At 44.1% G+C, this 24,779-nt stretch overlaps 2 protein-coding genes and 1 long non-coding RNA gene across 6 annotated transcripts in view; all 3 read right to left on the bottom strand.

Moving 5' to 3' along the window:
• Window positions 1–317: 317 nt before the first annotated feature.
• Window positions 318–2,099, bottom strand: LOC147354354 (uncharacterized). Its single transcript, XM_086353861.1, is given in 1 exon segment — window positions 318–2,099. A coding segment is annotated over 1 exon segment (1,644 nt). The 5' UTR covers window positions 1,968–2,099; the 3' UTR covers window positions 318–323.
• Window positions 2,100–4,778, bottom strand: LOC147354353 (uncharacterized). Its single transcript, XR_015146360.1, has 3 exons — window positions 4,639–4,778; window positions 3,539–3,602; window positions 2,100–2,322 (listed from the first exon to the last, which is right to left on the bottom strand). It is a non-coding gene; the product is annotated as an uncharacterized LOC147354353 (long non-coding RNA).
• Window positions 4,779–13,951: 9,173 nt separating this feature from the next.
• The window catches only part of LOC147354351 (zinc finger protein 738-like), a 35,136-nt gene continuing 24,308 nt past the window's right edge, over window positions 13,952–24,779 (bottom strand). For 2 of the 4 annotated variants that reach the window (XM_086353844.1, XM_086353847.1), the window contains exon 5: window positions 18,934–19,151. In XM_086353844.1, the coding sequence (XP_086209970.1) occupies window positions 19,024–19,151 (128 nt within the window). In that variant the 3' untranslated portion in view covers window positions 18,934–19,023. Of the gene's footprint in view, window positions 15,341–18,933; window positions 19,152–24,779 lie in introns of those variants that run through there. The other 2 variants (XM_086353845.1, XM_086353846.1) reach the window with 2 other exon arrangements.

Genomic DNA, 24,779 nt, shown 5'->3' with positions numbered 1-24,779 from the left:
TTATTGACTGAATGCTATCTTTGATGAATTCTCTGATATTTATGTAGACCTGAGTTTTTAAATTCATTTTGTACATTTTTTACAGCATTAAGCGTTCTTCCCAGTATGAACTCTCTGGCATTTTCTGATGTGTGCGCTTAGGACAAACCTCTTTCATCACTTACTACGTTTGTAGGGTCTCTCTCCAGCACACGCTCTCTGATGCTGAGTGAGGTGACGGCTCACTTCAAGGCTTTGTCATATTATTTATATTTGTAAGACTACTTGGCAGTATGAATTATTTTATGGCAAGTAAGATTTGAGTGGCAATTAAAAGCTTTGCCTCATTCTTTACATTTGTATGGTTTCTCCCCAGTATGAATTCGCCTATGTCGACTAAGGTTTGAACTCTGATTAAAGGCTTTGCCACATTCTGTACATTTATAAGGCTTCTCTCCAGTATGAATTCGCTGATGTTTAGTAAGTGTTGAGTTTCGATTAAAAGCTTTGCCACATTCTGTATATTTATAAGGCTTCTCTCCAGTATGAATTCGCTGATGTTTAGTAAGTGTTGAGTTTTGATAAAAGGCTTTGCCACATTCTGTACATTTATAAGGCTTCTCTCCTGTATGAATTTGCTGATGTTGAGTAAGTGTTGAGTTTTGATTAAAGGCTTTGCCACATTCTGTACATTTATAAGGCTTCTCTCCTGTATGAATTCGCTGGTGTTGAGTAAGGGCTGAGTTTTGATTAAAGGCTTTGCCACATTCTGTACATTTGTATAGTTTCTTCCCAGCATGAATTCTCTGATGACGGGTAAGGTTTGAGTGATGATTAAAGGCTTTGTTACATTCTGTACATTTATAAGGCTTCTCCCCAGTATGAATTCGCTGATGCACAGTGAGATATGAACAACTATTAAAGGCTTTCCCACATTCTCTGCATGTGTGAGGCTTCTCCCCAGTATGAATTCTCTGATGCTGATTAAGATTTGAGCAACTGATAAAAGCTTTGCCACATTCTTTACACTTGTATGGTTTCTCCCCAGTATGGATTCGCTGATGTTGATTAAGTCTTGCACATCGGTTAAAGGCTTTCCCACAATTCTGACATTTATATGGTTTCTCCCCAGTATGGATTCGCCTATGTCAATTAAGGTTTGAGCTCTGATTAAAGCCTTTGCCACATTCTGGACATTTGTAAGTCTTCTCTGCAGTATGAACAGTGAGATGTTGAGTAAGGCTTGAGGGCTTGCTGAAGGTTTTGCCACATTCTGCACATTGGTTAGGTTTCCCTCTGGTGTGGATTTTCCTGTGTCTATTTAGATTTGATACTTGAGGAAAGACTTTCCCACATTTATTCCACTTGCAGTGTTTCTCCTTAGCATGAATACTCAGATGTTGAGTAAGTTCTGATGACTGGTTAGAAACTTGACCACATTCACTAAATTTGTAATTATTCTCTTCAATATGTATATTCCCATCTGTAATAAGATTTGAGCTTTGATAAAAGACATTTCTACATTCATCACTATGGTTCTCTGAACATAGAATTCTCTGATGATTCATGAGACCTGAGTCTTGGTCAAAGTGATTCCCAGGTTCAAGGCATGGGTAGATTCTGGCTCCATCATAAATACTGTTGTAATTATTGAAGCTGGAGCTCTCGCTTAAGGCCTCACTCGTGGGATTACACATGGAAGGTTGTTCCGCATTATCTGTACTATGATACCCATTGAATGACAGCAGCTGGATAAAGACTGTCTCATTATTATTGACATTACAGATATTGGAATAGGGAGAAAATGTTTCTTGGTGGAAAAATAATGAGCCTTCACTAAAGGATCTCTCAAACTGATCATAGTGAGATTTTCTTCCTTCATTTTCAAATCTCTGGCTCTCAGACATGTATGACTGACTGTTTAATTCAAACCTATATTTGTACTGGTTTGAGTGATTATTTGTAGCATAGACTAGATGACTTTCCATGTTTTCAAAATTTCACACCAGAGAATATGTTTTTTTTTTAAATCATGTGGGTTCTTGCTTACAAAAACACATGTTTCTGCAGAACTTATTGACTTCAAATGGAATTTTCCCCAAGTTGATGCATATCCTCAATTTCTTTTTGGCAATCATGTTTTCATCATGAATAATTGTCCCGATTTGGTTACATCTAAAACAACATCCTTTTGGCCCTTCACAGCCCCCCTTACTTTCCCAGTCTTTCATTAAGTACACATTTCCAAGCTGAGAGCTCTCAGAATTTCTGAGCACATTACACATGAATCTCCTATGCACGGCTTCTTTGGGAACAAACCCTGGGTGTCATGAGAAGATATCGCTGAAAGATAACAAATAACCAAGATCCCACTTAGTACCTTGAGTGAATATGCTTTACAGTTGTACACAATATTGACAAACCCTTAGCTATATTAATAAGAGGTGAGATGCAAAGAAGATCAGAAGTAAAAATAACGGCACTGTACATGTTACGTAGAAGAAAAAGTAATTCTATCAGGTTATGATGAATGATACTATACCAAAAAGTTGAATGCCTCCAAGGAAGATTCAATTTTTAGAAACACAGAACACCTTAGATGTTAGCATGAGTGAATTAAAAAATTATAACACATCTACAACTATTAATAAGAGTAAAAAAGTAATTTAAAAAAATCCCTGGAGTAGATGAGTTAACTGGAAAATTCCAACAACATTTCAAGAAAAATAAATATCAATTCTCCATAAGGGATCACCATGTACACACTGCTATATTTAAAATGGAGAGCCAACAAGGTCCTACTGTCCTGCACAGGGAGCTCTGCTCAATGTTACGTGGCTGCCTGGATGGGAGGGGAGTTTGGGGGAGAACGGATACATGTGTATGGACGGCTGAGGCCCTCTGCTACCCACCTGAAACTATCACAACATTGTTAACCGGTTATGCTCCAATACAAAATAAAAGAACAGTAAAAAATATTTCTGTGAGTTAATAGATATATTAAATGGTTTTAGCACTGATGAGTTGGGGTAAATGCACTTAAAAATGTCTAAAATTTGTTTATAGAAGAAAAAATTGGGAGGTAGAAATTGGGGGTTACATTTTATGATTTCAGGGACTGAGAATGAACTTCAGAGAGCCATGTTTGAAGTTTCCATTGGAAATTAGAAAGCAGGAAGCATATACCTGTTCCCAGTATTTCTGGAATTTTGTCAACTAATCCCAGAGCTCCACAACTCTTTTCTGACTTGAGGCAGAGACGGAAATTTGGAAAGGCCTTAAGGCAGAGTTTGTCAGAACTGTTAGCAGCTTTTCCTAGGTCCCCCAAAGCAGCGAGAGTATGCAGGTCCTCATAGACCAGGAGGAAGGTTTTGGCTCTCAGTGAAACTGAGGGAAAACCCACTGGAGCTGAAGAAGATGGAGATGAAACAGAAGAAGAACGGGGCCGGTCATGTCCCTCTTTGGCAGACATAAACCCAGGCTTCTCTTTCTAGTGAAGCAGGCCTCCCCAAACCATCTGAACACGTCTGGCTTCCTCTGTGGTCTTTGGACCTCTCACCTGTGTCATCCGCTTCATTCATTCACACCTAGCACCGGGATTCTTCCTTTCCTCCAAAGGGGACCTGCTCATTAGAAAAATGAACATAATTAGGACTTTGGGTTTAACATATACACTCTAGTATACACAAAAATAACCAACAAGGATCTGCTGCATAGCACAGGGAACTACTCTCAATATTCGTAATAACCTATAAGCGAAAAGGGTCTGACTTGACTGATGGAAACCTCTCCTTACAAAACTCAGTATCTCTCCTGAACACTGTTGCGTGTTCATATTTCAAAGCCAACTAGCAGCAAAGAGACACTAGGAGGAAATGGAGTTTCCACCTTAGCTGTGTTGGATTGTGCACCTCCCTCACCACATCTTGCCAGGATTTTCTTAAAGATAAAGAGACAAAAATGGAACTTGATGGTGTGGGAATCTAGCAGAAAACACCCGAATTCGTGACCATCAGGTGTTATGGGATAAACTGGTGTCACGTGCGAGAAACACTCAAGAAGACACGTGGTCACTGCTCAGGTACTTTCGGCAAAAATAAGGAAATGTCAATGTATCTTGAAAAAATTTCACTTTTCTGCATTTTTACTCCAAAAATACCTCCCCAGTTCTGCATCCCTAACAGCGCATTTAAATAATAGACCTTTCTTACCAATGTACAGAATAGTCAGATTTTTGTCAAAAGTCTCTAAGGAACTCTAGACCATTAAGGTCATCCTGTTTCAGTTCATTGCAGTCCCTCTGTCCTGTCTGACTCATTGCGACCCCACCCCATCTCAACAGAAATTCTGCACATCAATGCCTTCCCTTGTCGGTCTTTCGAAAAGGGAATATTTTGAAAAACTGAAAGTTGTTCATTCACACTGGGAATGCTTCATGCCCTGTAGGGAGCCTGGAGGCAGACAAGGAGAAGAGGCTCGTGGAGAGAGAAGAGCCTGATTGTGACTCATAAAAATAAAAAAACAGTATTTAATAGTTGAAAACCACCTCACCAGGCAAGAATATCAGAAAAAGAGAATTAAAGAGTTGTATGTTTTCAATCCAGGGCATTTAAGGAGGAAAAAGCAGACACAGCCTCTAACCTGGATCAGGACATTCACCTGAGAAGCTGCCATTTCCTCCTCTTCTTCCTGCTGCCCTGGGTCGTTTTCGCATCAAGACTGTGGAGGAATCACCTCAGCGTCATGAGATTACACCTTCAGAGGCGCCAGCACAGCTCCTTCGCCTGCTCCCAACACCCTCACAGGCAGAAGGACCTTGAAAAGCGGGAAAAGCCAACCTCTCCTGTCCTTTGTCTCAGGAGAGATTCAGGACAATCAGCTCCTCTGTGGAGACCAATCTATCAATTTGTTGTTGTTGTCTACTCTTCTTTCTTCATATAAAGTCCCCCAAATTCTGCTAACATGGGGTGTGTGGGCTGCACTGACTTGCCCCTTTAAAGTTCATGCAGAGCAGAACTTGTTGCCTCTGCTTGGACTGAAGCCAGGCCTCAGCACTCAATGGACCAGGAGCCACGTCCTTAACCCGGGCCTCCCCTTAGAATCCCCTGGAGCACTTCCTACACGCCACACTGATGCTCCCACAGGACCGAGAGAGAACTCTGTGGGAAGGGCACCGGGGAGGTTATCGCTCACCACTGGTCACGTGACCCTGATGGGAAACAGGTGGAAAACCACTTGGCCAAAGATTCTTTCTGAACCAGTTCAGTGTATACAATCCCATGAGGTCAGAGCCCCACTCTGAGAGGTTATGAATCTGCAGGTCTGAGGTGGGGCCATGAAATGAGTCTTCAGCAAGCTCCCTGTTTGTTCTGATGCTTCTTCCCCAAGACCCACACTCAGGAGCCCTGAGCTTCAGCCCTCACACTCAGCACAGCTGAGACCTCTCAGGAGGGAAGGGTTTAGGTCAGGAATTTCTTGGAGAGGTCAGGCTAGAACCAAGCAGAGAAAGCTCCAGTGCTTGGGGTTCAGGCCTTTCTAAGGGACCCTGGGTGAAGTGCTGTGGGCTCCCCAGGCTGAGCATGGATGGGTCCATTCAAACCAAAAGGAGCAGGATTCTGGTGAGCTCTGAGGGTGTCATTGAAGAGGGGTCTGTGCAGTAGACCCTGGGGTTCAGCAAGACTGCTGGTCTCAAGGAACGGGGTCATCTAGTGGAAGTGCTCACAGGACTGGCTGGTGTGAGTTCAAGGACCTGCAGGCTGCCTGCTCCCCATACAGACGCTGAGGCAGCAACAGCACGGAGCAGTCAGGGAGGCTCTCAACAGTACTCTGTATGATCCTTCTTATTAGAACCATCACAGCGTCCCTGCAGTTACAGAGAGGGGGCGGGGGAAGGTACATTGTAGAAATTATGGAAAATATGTGACATTATTTGAGGATTAAGGCCAGTAAGGAAACTAACTGTTACAGATGCCATCCCTCTGTGCTACCTAATGGTTTATTGTCACAATCTCTCCCCCGTAGCCTTAAAGAAGGTGGGAGAGGTTAATGGTGGTGGTGCATTAACCATTCATTACACATCAACTTTATCACCAGAAACCATTCAATTTTATTAATTAACATATATGAATATCACACATAGAATAAAACCTGTTACAATCCACTGTGTGACCTTAATTAAAATACAGATTTACAAGCATAGACAACAATATTCATTTGTCTGCTACAGTGATCTGAGAATTGTGACTTCTATGGTTACAAAATGGAGGCTAATCATTTAATAAACAAGATGTAACTAGCTACATGACTTTTCTGGGAAGGCTTTCGCATACTATGGTATCAGAGATGTCGTTATCCCAAGCATGTCAACTAATATTCATGACTTCAGTTGATATGATAAAGATACATTAAGATTCCAGTGAACTCTCATTGTCTTATCCTTAATAAGCAAATGACATAACTATTGAAAATTTAGAATTTTGTCTTACTTTGATACATAGAATTAATTCCTGAACACTTACATCATGGTGACCTATAGGGATGTTTCACATGAATGACAAACACCACCATTTAGATGTTCAGTGTACACACTACATTGCAGTTAATCTTCTAATGGAGAATAAATATAAATGATTTCTCCCTAGGATAGAAGGGGTTCTTTTATCTTTGAGGCAGCAACCTTCACAAACATAACTTCACATACATTAGAAACAAAGCATAGCATGGAATAATTTGAGAGTTGCATTACATTCATTTTGGTTTTCAAATAATCTGAAATCATGTTGATAGAACCAGAATACATTGCTAATATTTATACCTTTCTACATACCAACCGTCTAGTCAAGGGTATGGTTTTTCCAGTGGTCATGTATGGATTGAGAGTTGGACTATAAAGAAAGCTGAGCGCAGAAGAATTGATGCTTTTGAACTGTGGTGTTGGAGAAGACTCTTTGAGAGTCCTTTGGACTGCAAGGAGATCCAACCAGTCCATCCTAAAGGAGATCAGTCTTGGGTGTTCATTGGAAGGACTGATGTTGAAGCTGAAATTCCAATACTTTGGCCACCTGATGGGGAGAGCTGACTCATTTGAAAAGACCCTGATGCTGGGAAAGATTGAGGGCAGGAGGAGAAGGGGACGACAGAGGATGAGATGGTTGGAAGGCATCACCAGCTCAATGGACGTGGGTTTGGGTGGACTCGGGAGTTGGTGATGGACAGGGAGGCCTGGCGTCCTGCGGTTCACGGGGTTGGAAAGAGTTGGACATGACTGAGTGACTGAACTGAACTGAACTGAAACACCAACCTTTTGTCTGGTGATGCAGAGTAATATATCAATTTTCTATCTGTCTTAACTATGGATTACTATCTACAGTAATTCTCCTCCAGGAACTTCAGAAAAGAGGAATTGATGAAATGCTTTCTTATACATTCTTTGATATTTATTTAGATTTGATTAAATACTTTGTTACTTTTTGTTTTAACATCATTCACTTATCTTTCTTGTATAAACCCTTTCCTGTTTTCTAAACTAAATTTGGGATGAACCTCTTTCATCACTTATTACATTACTAGAGTTTCTCTCCAGTATGTAGTCTGCATATACATTAAATAATCAGGGTGATGATATACAGCTTTGACATACTCCTTTCCCAATTTGGAACCAGTCTGTTGTTCCATGTCCGGTTCTAACTGTTGCTTCTTGACCTGCATACAGGTTTCTCAGGGGGCAGCTAAGGTGGTCTGGTATTCTCATCAGTTTAAGAATTTTCCAGTTTGTTGTGATCCACATAGTCAAAGGCTTTAGTGTACTCAATAAAGCAGAAGTGGATGTTTTTCTGGAATTCCCTTTTTCTATGATCCAGTGAATGTTGGCAATTTAATCTCTGATTCCTTTGCATTTTTTACATCCAGCTTGTACATTTGGAAGTTCATGGTTCACGTACAGTTGAAGGCTGGCTTGAAGGATTTTGAGCATTACCTTGCTAGCATGTGAAATGAGCGCTGTTGTGCAGTAGTTTGAGCATTCTTTGGCATTGCCCTTCTTTGGGACTGGAATGAACACTGCCCTTTTCCAGTCCTGTGGCCACTGCTGAGTTTTCCAAATTTGCTGGCATATTGAGTGCAGCACTTTCACAGCATCGTCTTTCAGGATTTGAAATAGCTCAGCTGGAATTCCATCACCTCCATGAGCTTTGTTGGTAGTAATTCTTCCTAAGGCCCACTTGACTTCACACTCCAGGATGTCTGGCTCTAGGTGAGTGACAACACCATTGTGGTCATCCAGGTCATTAAGACCTTTTTTGTACAGTTCTTCTGTGTATTCTGGCCACCTCTTCTTAATCTCTTCTGCTTCTGTTAGGTCCATGCCATTTCTGTCCTTTATTGAGCCCATCTTTGCATGAAATGTTCCCTTGGTATCTCTAAGTTTCTTGAAGAGACCTCTAGTCTTTCCCATTCTATTGTTTTCTTCTATTTCTTTGCATTGTTCACTTAAGAAGGCTTTCTTATCTCTCCTTGCTAGCTTTGGAACTCTGCATTCAGATGGGTATATCTCTCCTTTTCTCCTTTGCCTTTCGCCTCTCTTCTTTTCTCAGCTATTTGTAAGGCTTCCTCAGACAACCATTTTGCCTTTTTGCATTTCTTTTTCTTGGGGCTGGTTTTGGTCACTGCCTCCTGTACAATGTTGTAAACCTCTGTCCATAGTTCTTCAGGCACTCTGTCTATCAGATCTAGTCCCTTGAACCTACTTGTCACTTCCACTGTATAATCATGTTGTTGTTCAGTCGCTCAGCCGTGTCTGACTTTGCAACCCCATGGATTGTACCACTCCAGGCTTCCCTGTCCATCACCAACTCTGGAGCTTGCTCAAACATGTCCACTGACTTGGTGATGCTATCCACTATCTTATTCTCTTTTGTCTCCTTCTCCTCCTACCTTCAATCTTTCCCAGCATCAGGGTCTTCTCCAATGAGTCAGCTCTCCACATCAGGTGCCCAAAGTACTGGAGTTTCAGCTTCAGCATTAGTCTCTCCAGTGAATATTTGGGGCTGATTTCCTTCAGGAACGACTGGTTGGATCTCCTTGCAGTCCAAGGGACTCTCAAGAGTCTTCTCCAACACCACAGTTCAAAAGCATCAATTCTTCGGCGCTCAGCTTTCTTTATAGTCCAACTCTCACATCCATACATGACTACTGGAAAAACCAAAGCTTTGGCTAGACAGACCTTTGTTGGCAAAGTAATGTCTCTGCTTTTTAATATGTTGTCTAGGATGGTCATAACTTTTCGTCCAAGGAGCAAGTGTCTTTTAATTTCATGGCTGCAGTCACCATCTGCAGTGATTCTGGAGCCCCAAAAATTAGTTTTGTTTTTATTTTGTTACTCTAAAAGGTGGATCCAAACAGAGTTGCTGTTTATATCAAAGCGTGTTCGGTCTGTCTGTCTGTCCTACCTATATTTCCCTCAAGAGGTTGAGATTATCAGCCCTGTTTTGAGCTCTTTCATCAATTTGGAGTTTCTCTTTCTGTCTGGGTTCAGGGAGTGTGGTAATTTCATTCTCTTTTCACTTGAGAGACCTCCGCACTGTCCTACAGTCTGGCTGTTAACAATTGACATTGCCAGTATCCAACATGTAGGAGGGATCCCTTCTCTCTACAACCCTCTCCAGCGTTTATTGGTTTTAGACTCTTGCCAATGTCCATTCTGACCTGTGTGAGTTGTGATTGGCATTTCTCTTCAGATTTTGCCATGTTGAAATATTTTCATATGATTTTTAAAAAAACAGTGTGAGTAAAACTGACCTCTCGAGGTTGTCCACTTGACCGACTGCCCTGTTTCAAATTCTTTTTTTAAGATCTCCCCAAGGGCATTTGTTGAGAACAGATGTTTTTTCCTTACAGCCCCATGAAAGTGAAGTCGTTCAGTCGTGTCCAGCTATTCTATTTGGGACCCCATGGTTTGTAGCCTACTAGGCTCCTCTGTCCATGGGACTTTGCAGGCAGGAATACTGGAGTGGGTTGCCAACTCCTTCTCCAGGGGATCTTCCTGACCCAAGGATCAAACCCGGGTCTCTCGCATTGCAGGCAGACGCTTTACCGTCTGAGCTACAGAGCTCTAAGCCCCGCAAACATGGTAAATGTGAAGTGCCCATGAGCACAGGTTTTTCAGTCGTTACCAGAAGTGTCCACAAGGTGGCAGCATTTCTTCCTGCTCCACTGTTGAGTTTTTTGTTGTTTGTTTTTAGTGTTTATTTTCGGTTCTAGTAGAGTTGATTTCCGATGTGTTGTTTTAAGTCTACAGGAACTTGGTTTAGTTATGCATGAACGTATGTCTATTCTCTTTCGGGTTCTTTTCCTATATTGGTTCTCTCGGTGTGTTCAGTAGACTTCCCTGTGCTATTCCGTTATTTTGGATTATCTATCTGATAATAAGCAGTGAGTATGTTAATCCCAACCTCTTAATGTCTTCCTTCCCCTACCTTTAAAAAAAAATCGTAAGTGAGTTTTCTGTGAGCCTGTTTCTGTTTATAAATTAGTTCATTTAGTGAATTTATAGATTCCCCCCGTAAGTGATGTATTTCTCTCCTTCTCTAATTGACGTCACTCAGTATAATAAATCTCTCGGTCCATCCATGCTGCTGCCTGTGGCAGTTTTTCATTCTGCTGATGGCTGAGAGTATTCGGTGTACAAATGAACCGTTTTCTCTTCATTTCTCTATTGATGGACATTTTGGTTGATGCTCTGTCTTGGGTATTGTCAGTAGTGCTGCCCTGAAGAGAGGGGTGCATGTATCATTTTAAATTAATGTTCTTTCCGGATCTAACCAAGGAGTGGGCTTGCCGGATCGTGTACTAAGTCTATGGTTAGTGTTTTAAGGAATGCCCATCCTGTTGTCCTTCGTGGCCGCACCCGCCCATTTCCACTGCTGCCCACAGTGTAGGAGGATTCCCTGTTCCCCTCGCCCTCGGCAGCGTTTAATCCTTGTAGATCTTTTGGGGGATGGCTGTTCTGAGGGGTGTGAGGTGATACCGTGGCCCAGTTTTGATTTGCATTTCTCCAATAGTTAGTGATGCTGAGCATCTTTTCAGGTGCTTTATATGGCCACCTGGATGTCTTCTTTGGACAAATGCTCATTTAGATCTTTGGTCCATTTTTGCTAATGGGATGATTTTTTAAATATATATATATTGAGCTGCATGAGCTGTTTTCATATTTTGGAGATAAATTCCTTGTTTCTAAATTCATTTCCAAACTTTTCCCCCCCTATTCCAAGGGTTTCTTTTTTTTAGTTTGGTTTACAGTTTCCCTTCCAGTGCAAAAGTTTTTGAGGTTAGAGAAACTCAACTCAACAAAACCTCAAAAGCTTTTGAGGTTAGAGAAAATCAACTCTTTGGTTGAGTTTTAATTTTTCATTATTCTAAAAGTGGATCCAAAAGGGTTTGCTATGGTTTATGTCAAAGCTTGTTCTTCCTGTAATTTCCTCAAGAGGTTTAGAGTAATTGTCCCTGCATTAAGCTCTTTAATTGGTTTGAAGTTACTTTCTCTGTATGAGGATAGGGAATGTCACAATTTCATTCGCTGTTATCTTGTTGTTATCTTGTTACCCTCTCCTCTGTATGGACTCCTAACAATTTAACTTGGTAGCATCCGTGCAGGAGAATTAATTCCCTTTTCTCCAAAACCTTCCAGCATTTATTGTTTGTAGACTTTTTGACAAAGGTCATTTTTGACCAGTGTGAGGCAATACCTCATAGTTTTGATTTGCATTTTGGTAAGATTGCAGGGTGTGGAGGCTTTTCATGGGATTTAAAAAAAAAAAAAAAAAAACCAGTGTGAGTAAAACTAATATATCGAGATTGGCCTCTTGACATTCTGCCCTCTCTTTTGAATTCTTTTTCCAGGACCCACCCGAGGACATTTATTGAGGACGGGTGTTTTTTTCATTAAATCCCTGCTGCTGCTGCTGCTGCTGCTGCTGCTAAGTCGCTTCAGTCGTGTCCGACTCTGTGCGACCCCAGAGACGGCAGCCCACCAGGCTCCCCCGTCCCTGGGATTCTCCAGGCAAGAACACTGGAGTGGGTTGCCATTTCCTTCTCCAATGCATGAAAGTGAAAAGTCAAAGTGAAGTCGCTCAGTCGTGTCCGACTCTTCGCGACCCCGTGGACTGCAGCCTACCAGGCTCCTCCGTCCATGGGATTTTCCAGGCAAGAGTACTGGAGTCGGGTGCCATCGCCTTCTCCGTAAATCCCTGCAAGCCTGGTAAATAACCAAGTGCCCATCCGCCCAGGTTTTTCAGTTGCTGTTACCAGACGTGGCCACAAGGCGGCAGCATTTCTTCATGCTCCGCTTTTGGTTCGACTTTAGTGTTTATTTTCTGTTGGAATACAGTTGATACCTGTTGGGCTTGTTTTAGGTTTACAAGAACTTGATTCAGTTATACATAAATGTATGTCTATTCTCTTATTTGTAGGGGTCTTTTCCCATATAGGTTCTTTCAGTGTTTTCAGTACACTTTCCTGTGCTATTCAGTAGGTTTTTTTGGATTATCTGATAGTAAGCAGTATGTATGTTGATTCCAACTTCTTAATGTCTCCCTACCCTTCCCTTTTTTGAAATAATCATAGGTGAGTTTTATTAGTCTGAGTCTATTTCTGTTTATAAATCTGTTCACTTGAAAGAACTTACAGATTCCACCTGTAAGTGATGTAATATTTCTCTTTCCCTGACTTCTCTGAGTAGGATAAACCTCTTGGTCCATCTGTGCGGCAGTTAATGGCATTATTTTTGTTGTTGTTCTTTTTGATGGCTGAGTGTATTCCAGTGTCTAGATGGATCAGTTACTGTTCATTTCTCTCTATTGATGGACACTTTGGTTGAAGCTCTATCTTGGAACTTGTGACTAGTGCTGCCATGAAAACAGAGGAGCAAGTATCACTTTAAATTGTGATTTTATCCAGATCTAAGGGAAGGAGTGGGCTTGCTTCATCAGGTGGTAACTATATTTAATGTTTTAAGGAATCTCCATACTGTGTTTCTTGTGGCTGCACCCACCCATTTCCATCCCCGCCCACAGTGTAGGAGGTTTCCTGTTCCCCTCAGCCTTTGAACCATTGAATCTTTTTAGATCTTTTGGAGGGTGGTCATTCTGAGGGGGTGAACTGATACCTTGTTGCAGTTTGATTGGCATTTCTCTAACAGTGATGCTGAGCATCTTTTCATAGGCTTTGTGGCCATCTCGATGCCGCCTTTCAAGATACATCCATTTAGATCTTTGGCCAATTTTTTCTCTTGGGTTGATTGTATTTTGCTGTTGAGCTGCAGGAGCTGTTTGCATGTTTTGGAGATGAATACGTTGCTTTTAAATTCGGTTGCATTTTCCTCCTGATGTTCAGAGTTGTGTTTTTCTTTCGTTTTGAGTTTCCCTTGCCGTGCAAAAGCTTTTGAAGTTAATGAAGTCCCGTTTGTTGAGTCTTATTTTTCATTATCCTAAAAGTGGATCCAAAAACAATTTGCTGAGATTTGTGTCAAACCGTGTTCTGCCTATATTTTCCTTAAGAGGGTTAGAGTAATCGTCCCTCAGTTTAGTTCTTTAATGGATTTGAAATGTCTTTTTCTGTAAGTGGTTAGGGACTGTGAATTTCATCATTTTTCACTTGTTTAAGGAACCTCCACCCTCTCCTCCACACTGGTTGTTAGCAATTTACTTTGCCAGCATCAGTGTAGAAAGGTTCCTTTTATTCCACAACCGCTCCAGCATTTACTATTCGTAGACTTTTTGACAAAGGCCATTTAACCAATGTGAGGTGATACTTCCTTGTAGTTTTGATCTGGGTTTTTTTATAAGATTTCATGATGTGAAGGCCGTTCATGTGATTTTTTTAAAAAAACAGTGTGAGTAAAACTGACCTCTCAAGGTTGGCCTCTGGACCGTCTGCTCTGCTTTAAATTCTTTTTCCAGGACCTACTCGAGGGCATTAGTTGAGGACAGGTGTTTTTTCCCTAGGTCCGAGCAGGCCTGGTGAATATTAAGTGCCCATCAGCGCAGGTTTTTCAGTTGATGTTACCAAAAGCGGCCACAAGGTGGCAGCATTTCTTCATGCCCACCAGAGCCTTAGGGCAAGTCCTGTTCTGGGTTGTTAATAAGAATGGATACACCCAAGTCTGTGTCTCCTTCCTTCTTCTCTCTGAGCCTTTATCCCCCGACAGATCTCAACGATTGCCACACCACTATGCAGAAGGAGCTGTCCTCTCAGTGGGGTGACCCTAAGGAAGGAGGCTGGAGGTGGGAACCCTGCCACCAGGAGACAGGGAGCCCACAGCACGTTGCAAAGCTCTTCCAGCCCAGAGACCCCACCATCCTTTGGGGGCGCTAGGGTTGGCTCTGCTGCAGGAGGGTCCCCTGGATCTGGAGATTGTAGGCTCATGCAGAGGGGAACAGGCAGTCCAAGTCCAAGGGGTGGGGGGGCAGTGGGGGGCTGTTTGCCTGGCAAACCCTCTCCAGCGCCCTCAGCCCCAGGACAGTCCCGCCTGGGGACCCAAGCCTGCTCAGACTCCAGGGATGTGACACCAGCCCAGGTCCCCAAGGCCAGAAGGGAACAGAGTCAGCAGTTCTTTTCTCTTTTTTAAAAAAATGTTTTTGAATTGTAGTTTACAGGTGACTTACATTGTGATGGCTTGTACAGAAACTTGATTCATTTATTCGTAGAAGTACATATATTCTTTATCGGTTTCTTTTCCCATAGAGGTTATTTCAGAGTTTTGAGAGGGTTTCTTGTGCTCTGTGGTGGGTCCTTGTGGATTATTCTAGATGTATAAATAGTAGTGTGTTTATGTTATTCTCAACCTGCTAGTTTCTTCCCCCCCACACACATTTCACTTTGGGGACTATAAATTTATTTTCTAAGTCTGTGAAGCTGTTTCTGTTTTGTAAAGAAGTTCACTTGTATCCATGTTTAGGTTCCACCTAGGAGTGGTATTATATGATATATGTTTTTTCCAAATGTAAACAAAGGCCCAGAAGGGCGTCCTGTGTGAGTGATGTAAGTCTCCTCTCACTGGGCTCTCACCCAGGACTCCGGTACTGCTTACCCGCTGTGTGGTACTTAGTCTCTGTGTTAAATAAATAAACTGCTTCTCTGTGTGCTTGCCCAGACATTCTGCCTTGTCCCTAATAGTGAACTTTGTATCTGTTTTTACAGGGTTTGCCTCTTTGAGACATTCTTGCTTTCAAGCAGAGGAAAGACCCAGGGTCACTTTGCTTCTGGCCTCTGGCCCCTGCTGGTCTGGCAGTGAGGACTCCTGGTTCTCATCCGGGCTCCCCACATTCAGTTCAGGACGGCTCACTGCTGCCTGCGAGACCACTTGGTGCTGAAACCAGAAATCCAGGAGTTCAAGGTTTGCATTAAAGCAACATTGGGATGGACATGATCGAAAGGAACATCGATGGACATGAGTTTGAGTAAACTCTGGGAGTTGGTGATGGACAGGGAAGCCGGGCGTGCTGCAGTCCATGGGGTCGCAAAGAGTCGGACATGACTGAGCGACTGAACTGAACTGAATATTGGGAAGATAATGTTATATGTAGCCAGGACTCTCTAAGACTACACTGAATTTGATTAGGTAAATAAATTTTGTGATTAATAGTAAGCTGTGACCAGAATGGGATTTGGTTTTCTCTCCCTATTAAGAGAATAAAGTTTTCTTAGAATGTGGCTTTTGATAACAGTCTATGTAAATTTCTTTGCCTTCAGATCAGATCAGATCAGTCACTTAGTCGTGTCCGACTCTTTGCGACCCCATGAATCGCAGCAAGCCAGGCCTCCCTGTCCATCACCAACTCCTGGAGTTCACTCAGACTCATGTCCATCGAGTCAGTGATGCCATCCAGCCATTTTATCCTAAACAATTTTATTTTTCATGTCTCTCAGAGGGATTTGAGGTAGGAGATAGAAGGGCCCCCAGGCTGGAAAGCTGGAGTCTGTCAGGTGGAGTAAAGTTGAAGCTCTGTTCTCACCAGACACTCCAAGGACAAAGCTAGTGGCAGAAGCTGAGCCCTGCTGGGGTCAAGAGATAAAATGCCCATTCCTGAGGACAAGCAGAGCTTCCCTCTCTGCACACGCGCAGGAAGGCTGCTTGGCGCTGAGAAGACCATGTGGCCCCATCCCATAATAAGTGTGGACACGCACCGCAGGCCTCTGTGGTGGGATCAGTGTGAGGGAAAAGTTGCACATGCGTGCTGGAGAGGGTCCAGGGACGAGTGGGTGGGGAGGGTGGGACCCTGGGGAGAGGAGGGGAGGGGAGGGGAGGGGAGGGTGGGACCCTGGGGAGGAAAGGGGTGGAGAAGCAGGGCGGGGTGGGCGGGGCCCTGCCAAGGTGGAGCCTCTGGGTAGGTGGTGCAAGGTGGGGCCTTAGTGATTTGGGTCTTAGGCTCTTTGTCCCCTACCTTTGAGAGAACAGTTGTTGAGTGTAGGTTTTTGTTTGTTTGTTTGTTTAAAAGGTACCCAGGCTTGGTGAGGGCCTTCCCAGGTGGCTCAGCAGTAAAGAATCTGCCTGAGATGCAGAAAAGGCAGGAGACGTCACTGGTTGGACACCTGGCTCAGAAAGATACCTTGAGGAGGGCCTGGCAACCCATTCCAGAATTCCTACCTGGAGAATCCAATGGACAGAGGAGACTGGCGGGCCAATCCATCGGGTTGCAAAGAGTTGGACACGACTGAAGCGACTGAGCACACACGAGGGCTGGTGGGTATTAACTGCCCAGCAGATGTTTACAGTTGCTTTTACCAGGGTCAGGATTAAGTCAAAACCAGAGTCATACCAGAGTGAGGCCTAAGCACGTACCACTGTCAGGCCTGAGTGTGGACCAGGCGAGGCCATAGTGAGAACCAGATCCAGGCCTTAGTGTGGACCAAGTCGGGCCTAAGTACACACCACAGCCAGGCCTCAGTGAGTCCCAAGTCTGGCCTTACTGTGTAGTAGAGTCAGTCCTAATGACGACCAGAGTTAGGCCTAAGTGAGTACGACAGACAGCCATAGGAGTGGACCAGGGTCAGGCCAAAATAAGGACCAGAGTCAGGGCTTAGCATGCACCAGAATCAGGTCTCAGGATAGACCTGAGTCAGGGTAAGTAAGTACCAGAGTCAGGCCTTATGTGGACCAGAGTTTGCCTGAGTGTGGACGAGAGTCAGGCCTGAGTTTGCACCAGAGTGAAGCCTTAGCCTGGTCCAAAGTCAGGGCTGAGTGTGCACCAGAGTCAGGCCTGAGTGTGACCAGAGTCAGGGCTGAGTGTGCACCAGAGTCAGGCCTGAGTGTGCACCAGAGTCACGGCTGAGTGTGCACCAGAGTCAGGCCTGAGTATTTCCAGAGTCAGGCCTGAGTGGGACCAGAGTCAGGCCTGAGTGTGGAACCGAGTCTTCCTGATGCTTGACTATTCCTCACTTAGGCCTGACTCTGGTCTACACCAAGGCCTGACTCTTGTACCCACTCAGGCCAGACTCGGATCCACACTCAGTACAGACTCAGGTCCACAGTGAGGCATGGTTCTGGTCCACACTCAGGCCTGACTCTAAACCACTGAAGACCTGACTCTCGTCCACTTTCAGGGCTGACTGGTCCACGTTAAGCCTGACTCTGGCTCACACTGAGGCCTGACAGTGGCCACTCTCAGGCCTGACTGGGGTTCTCACTGAGGCCTCATACTGTCCCACCCTACAGCCTGACTCTAGTCCACACTTAGGCCTGAGTCTGGTCCTCAATTAGGCCTGACTCTGGTCAAGGCTAAGGCCTGGTTCCACACTAGGGCCTGAATCTGCTGCTCACTAAGGTCCGTACATCATAAATCAGTTCAACCCCAGATAAAATATAATTAGAGCTGGCAAGACCTTAGTCAGAAACTAACAGAAAATTTCAGAGCTATTATCCAGCAATAAAAAATAAATTAAAAAAATCATATATGTGTATAAACTTTCAGTGATTGGGCTCCATGCCTGCAGAGAGAGCTGGAGAAAAAATAATATTTTAGAAGACAGCCACACCCCAGCGATATCGGCAGCTCTAGGTTCAATAACCAAGAGAGCGAAGCAACCTATGCTTAGAAGGAGAGATGACAGATAGAAAAGATGCAGTACAGATACACAGGGCGATATTATATACCACAATATGCGATGAAATTGCGTCTTTTCCAGCCATGGTGACAGAAAACATACGATCATGACCTCGGGGAGACAGCAGTGAGCAGGCCTGGATAGAGATCTCGGCTCCCTGCCCGGAGCTGAACCAGGGTGCCCTGGATGAAAAGCAGGACTGCCAGCCACGAGACTGCCGGTGGCCAGAGTGTAGAAGCAAAGTGACCCTCGGTCGTTCCCTGGTTTGAACCCAAGAATATTTTAAGGAGGCGAGAAGCATAAATACGTATAGAAGTCCATTATTATCGACACAGTGTAGCATCTTGGAGAGCATAGAGAAACGCAGGGTGTTTAAGAGAGAAGCAGCTCAGAGATAAAGAACCGAGAAGTGTGTGTGTCCTGCGGAGGAGCCCAGGAAGAGGTGATGTAAATCCCTCATTTAGGACCATCCTTCCGGGTCTTTGGTCACCTTTGAGCAATTACCTTGTCTCTTTTTTCACATCTGACTGGTCCCTGCACCCTCCCCAAGATGTGGGCATGACATTTGCTAAGATTGATCCCCCACAAGGCCTGTGGGTTCATGTCCACACTTATTATGGGATGGGGCCCCTCCCTTTTTGGCCATCAAGGAGGCTTCCTGCCCTTGTACAGAGAAGTCTTCTTTGACCTCAGGAGTGGGCCCCGTATCTCTTTACTCCCACAGACTTCAGCTTCTGCCACTAGATTTGCCCTTGGAGTGTGTGAGTGAGAACAAAGCTTCAATTTCACTCCACACAAATACCAAGTGTCCAGCCCAGAGGCCCCTCTATCTCCTACGTCAAATCCTGCTGAGAAACATGAACCCCAAAAATCTTTATTGGGAGGCTGAAGGGCGAAGGTCTGTCTTCTGTAGCTTCTTCAGGCTGGCATGGGGCTCATAGACCTTACCTAGCTGGGGTCATGGAGCTCTCGTCCTGTCTCATTCAGGGGCCCCAGGGTGACCTCTGTTGCTATCCCCACAGGATCTGTTCCGAAGACTAGCTGGAACCATTGTCTTGATGTGAAACCATCGTAGTCTGAAAGAGACAAACATAACAAGTGGATTTAAAAAGTCAGGGGCCAAAGATCTGTGATTAATTATCACAAATTATTGTGAGCAGGAGCTATAGCAGGAGTGAGAATCAGGTTACGTTTTTCAGCAATTTTGAGCCTGGTCCAGACAGAGTCAGCACGGGTGGTGCCCTGTGCAAAGGAACGGAGCCTTTGGCATGGTCTTACATACTTTCGATGTCTCTTGTATTAGCCCGGAGTGACTGATGAGGGTGTGACAGGCTCAGTTTCCAGTAGTTGGAGGAGTGACAACCTGAACAGTAATGTGGAAAATCAATCACAATTTTTCCCAGGAGAATAAGCTGGATTCCCAGTCTAGACCTGGCAGGCACTTCAAGGAGACCGGTAGCCTGGTAGCCAGTTGTCTAGTTGTGTCTAAGTAGGTTCTAGCTGCTGACGTGGTATTCACATATTAATTCACATATTAGTCAGAGCAGTTGTCACTGTTACTGACTCTAGTGCTCCTCTAGGCATGAGAAGAGGCAAGAATCTGGGCTCGTGAGAACCTTTACTGAGAGCATCTGACTATCTGAAGGCCTGTTCTGCCAGCTTCCCCAGAGTGCAGATGCCCCGTTCCCGATCTCCCCCCTCAGTGCCCTTCAGGGCTGCTGAAGGGCAGCCGCTGCAGCGGGTCCTGATTGAGTCCTAGCAGAGGCAGACGGCAAGTGCTGGTTTTCAGTTGGCACGGCCCCTTCGTGGCAATTTGACCGTGGTTTTGGGGGCGCTTCATGTCCATTTCCTCCCATGGTGCTAGGAATGCTCATTCCTAAATCTGGCAAAGATTCTGCTGACAGGCCACTCAGTGCGGTGTTACGGGACTAACCCAAAAAACAGGAGCCAAGAGACGCTGGATCACCTGTCTCACCAGCCTCTACGGTCCGTGAAAACGTTCCCTCTTGTTGCTTCTTCCGATAGCTAGAGTTTCACCGTTACCCTCACTGATCGCATATCATCATTTTATCAGAGGCTCAGCCACACACTTGGTAACGCAAGAAACAATTGTGCAAAGCAGGCAGAAGAGGAAATAATGCAGCTAGCAGTATCAGCAGGACCATAAGTAAGAATCTGAGACCCTGTTTTAAGTACAGTTAGTATGTCCCAGGCCCTCTGACTTAGTTTGTTAAATAACTGTAGCCTGGTGTTAATCTCCTGACTGTAGACCATGGAGATTCTGATCCTTATCCAAAGACTGATTACTGAGATAAGTTTTAGAAATAAACTTAGAGAGCTCCTTAATAATTCAGTTAACTCTCATCAGCATTATAACATAAACGCAAGGAACTATGTCATAAGAGTTTCTTAGTAAATATAGACCTTAATTAACAAAACTGGAATTTAATATTTAGTGAAACTTTTTTTTTTCTAAAATTGCCTCTATTTTCATTAAACTAGGCCAAGACTAATTTGTTTTAAAAATAAGTTTGGGTGCTGACCACATAGGCTTCTTCTACATGGACTCTGCTGTAATTCCTCAGGAGTCTTAGACTAAATTCCCCAAAGGCCTCTCAAGGCCAAGAACTTATTAACTTGTTCTACTTTCCCCCATTTATAAATGACTGACTAGAGAATAGAATTATCATTACTTTTTTACAACAAAAATGTTTCCAGTCTTTATATCTTCTCTCACTGACAACACATATCCGACTTGCCATACACACTGAAATATTTTCCTTGTCACTTTAGTAGATTTGAGTCCATAATTTTTAATCTTTAAAAAGTGAACCCCTAGTGAAAATCAAGAAGAAAGCAATTGTGAACTCTCTGTTGCATTGGCAGTCTCTGATCAGCAAATTCAAGAACATATTTTAGAACCTCTAAAAACATGTATTTTTTCAAAGTAGTTTTTCTCAATGTAATACAAGGCATGTGTCTAATAGATATGTGTCTGTGTATAACTGAATGAAGTTCCTGAAAACCAAAAACAAACACAACATCGGAAACCACAGTCTACTCCAACAGAATATAAAAATTTACCAAAATAATAGAGTGGGGCATGAAGAAATGTTGCCACCTTGTGGCCACTTTGGGTAGCAACAATTTAAAACCTGTGAAGATGGGCGCGTAATATCCCCAGGCCTTCAGGGATGCGAGGAAAAAACACCTGTTGTCAACGAACGACCTTAGGTAGATCCTGGAAAAAGAATTCAAAACCTGGCAATTGGTCAAGAAGCCAACCTTACTCACACTCGTTCAAAATAATCACACGAAAAGATTTCAGTATCACTAAAACTTCCTGCTGCTGCTGCTGCCAAGTCGCTTCAGTCGCGTCCAACTCCGTGCAACCCCATAGACGGCAGCCCACCAGGCTCCCCCGTCCCTGGGATTCTGCAGGCAAGAATACTGGAGTGGGTTGCCATTGCCTTCTCCACACTAAAACTTCAGAAATTCGAATCAAAACTACAATGAAGGTATCACCTCACTCCGATCAGAATGGCCACTGGCAAAAAGTCTGCAAACAATAAATGCTGGAGAGGGTGTGGGGAAATGGGAACCCTCTTACACTGATGCTGGCAAGGTGAGCTGTTAACCGTCAGCATGGAGGAACAGGGTGGAGGTTCCTCAAACAAGTGAAAAGACGATGAAATTACTACACTGCTCAACCGCATGCAGAAAAACATACGCCAAATCAATTAGAGATCTAAATGGAGGGATGGATACTATAAAGCTCTTGAGGAAAATATACAGAACATGCCTTGATATAAATCGCAGCCAGTTCTTTTTGGATTCATTCTTAGAATAATACAATAAAATAAACAAATGGGACCTCATTAACCTTAAAAGCATTTGAGCAGCAGGATAAAGCATAAATGAAAGAAAAAGACAACCCTCAGAATGGGTGGGGAAAAAAGTGTTTGCAAATGGAGATACAAGGAATTCGTCTCCAAAACATGCAAACAGTCCATGCAACTCAATTAAAAAAAACAAGCAATCGAAAAGTGGGCCAAAGATCGAAATGGGCATTTCTCCAAAGAAGGCATCCAGGTGGCCATAAAGTACGCAAAAGATGCTCAGCATCCCTAATCGTTCAGTTCAAGAGAAATACAAATCAAAAGTTCAATGAGATATCACTTCACACCAGTCAGCATGGCCATCTCAAAAATTCGACAACAATAAATGCTGGAGGGGGTGTGGAGAGAAGGGAACCCTCCTACCCCGGGTGGGAATGTAAATCAGTGCATCCACTCTGGAGACCAGTATGGACGGGCTTTCAGATACTCAGCAACAAAGTACCACATACCCCAGCCATCCCATGCCTGGGCATGGATCCTGGGAAAACCAAATTTTCAAGATACTGCACGCCAACAATCATGGCAGCACTGGATACAATCGCCAAGATACAAAAAAACCTAAGTGTAGAAGGACAGGTGAACGGTTAAAGAAGCCGGGGTACAGACACACAAAGCGGCATTACCCAGACACGAAAGGATGACAGAAAGCCACTTCCAGTCACAGGGAAGAGCCAGAGAGGCCACACTAGGGGAAGTAAGTGAGACAAAGTATCACCTGTTATCGCTTCTAGGTGGAATCCAAACATGGAAACAAATGAACTTCTTTACAAAACAGTAACAGCTTCATACACTTAGTAAAGAAACGTGTTACCAAAAAGGAAAGGCCAGGTGCAGGGAGAAATATTTGTTGAGAATAACATATACACACTATTAGTTATAAAATGCGAAGAGAAGACTCTGATGCTGGGAGGGATTGGGGGCAGGATGAGAAGGGGACGACAGAGGATGAGATGGCTGGATGGTGTCCTGACTCGATGGAGGAGAGTCTGAGCGAACTCCGGGAGTTGGTGATGGACAGGGAGGCCTGGCGTGCTGCGATTCATGGGGTCGCAAAGAGTCGGACACGACTGAGCGACTGAACTGAACTGAATTGAACTGAATCCATAAGGACCCACTGTAGAGCACAAGGAACCCTACTTTGACTGTAAATAACGTATATGAGAAAAAGAACCCCAAAAGAACATATATACATCTATGTATAAATGAATAACGTTGCTTTACACATTAAAAAAAAAACAAAAACCCACAACAGTGCAAATCACCTATATACTCGAATTTAAAATAAACATAACAGGAAAGAAAGAAAGCCAAAAGAACTGCTGACTCTGTTCCCCTCGGGCCTTGGGACCTGGGCTGGCGTCACACTCCTGGGGCCTGAGCAGGCTGGGTCCCCAGGCGGGGCTGTCCTGGGGCTGAGGGCGCTGGGGAGGATATGCCAGCCAATAAGCCCCCCACCCCGGTGGACATGGACTTCCTGTCCCCCTCTGCATGAGTCCACAGTCTCCAGATCCTGTGGGACCCTCCTGCAGCAGAACTAAATCTAGTGCCCCCAAAGGATGGTGGGGTCTCTGGGCTGGAAGAGCTTTGCAAAGTGCTCTGGGCTCCGTGTCTCCTGGTGGCAGGGTTCCCAGCTCCAGCCTCCTTCCTTAGGGTCACCCCACTGAGAGGACAGGTCCCTCTGCAGAGTGGTGTTGCAATCATTGGGATCGCCTTGGGGATGAAGGCTAAGGGGGAAGAAATAAGGAGACACGAGCCTTAGGGCTTCCCAGGTGGCGCTAGTGGTAAAGAATCCATCTGCCAATGCAGGAGACATAGGAGAAGCGGGTTCAATCCCTGGGTCGGGAAGATCCCCGAGATGGATTCTCATTGACAACCCAGAAACCGGATTTGCCCTAAGGCTCTGGTTGCCCAGGTAACCAGAGCGGGCATGAAGAAATGCTGCCACCTTGTGGTCATTCCCCGTAACAACCACTTGAAAACCGGGGCTGTTGGGCTCGGCTCTAAATGACACCAGCCCTAAAGAAATCTTCCGGGGTAAATCACATGAAGAGAACTCAAAACAGGGCTGACTGTCAAGAAGCCACTTTCCAGAGGTTAACTGTACTCGCCCGTAGAAGGTAAAAAGCCCATGGAAAGATACTCAACATCACGAAGTATTAAAGAAATGCAAATTAAAACTACCATGAGCCATCTTCTCACACGGCTCAGAACGGCCATCCTCAAAAGATCTTCGAAGCTTAAGTGCTGCCGAGGGCGAGGGGAACAGGGAACCCTCCTACACCGTGGGCAGGGTTGTAAATGGGTGGGTGCAGCCACGAAGGAAAATATCTGGAGGCTCCTTGAAACACGAAATAGAGAGTTACAACGTTTTCCAGCAATACCACTCCTTGCTTTGATCTGGAAAAAACTAATTCAAAGGAATATGTACATTTCTATTTTCAGGGCAGCACTACTCACAATAGCCAAGTCAGAGCATTAACCAAAATATCCAGCGACAGAAAAATGAAGACGAACTGGCCCATCTATACAGTGGAATACACTCAGGAAAAAAAAAAAAAACTACCATGAGCAGCAGCATGGTACATATGTACTGAGAGATTATCACACTGAGGTATGAGACCAAAGACAAACATCCTAAAATAGTACTTAAAGCTGGAAGCCAGAAATTCATGCAAATGAAACAATTTGCAAATAGAAACAGACTCAGAGTTAAAAAAAACAACTCATGATTATTTTTTTAAAACGTTGCAGGAGGGATACACTAAGAGGGATTAAAATGCTCACATTACTACGTATCAAACAGGT

Source organism: Bos grunniens, chromosome 18 (assembly GCF_055505025.1).
Source record: "Bos grunniens cultivar Pamir isolate PY7600 chromosome 18, Bosgru_T2T1.0, whole genome shotgun sequence".
Classification (NCBI taxonomy): domain Eukaryota; kingdom Metazoa; phylum Chordata; class Mammalia; order Artiodactyla; family Bovidae; genus Bos; species Bos grunniens.
The sequence above is the reverse complement of the archived record's forward strand: the minus strand, read 5'-3'. Positions and strand labels throughout refer to the sequence as shown.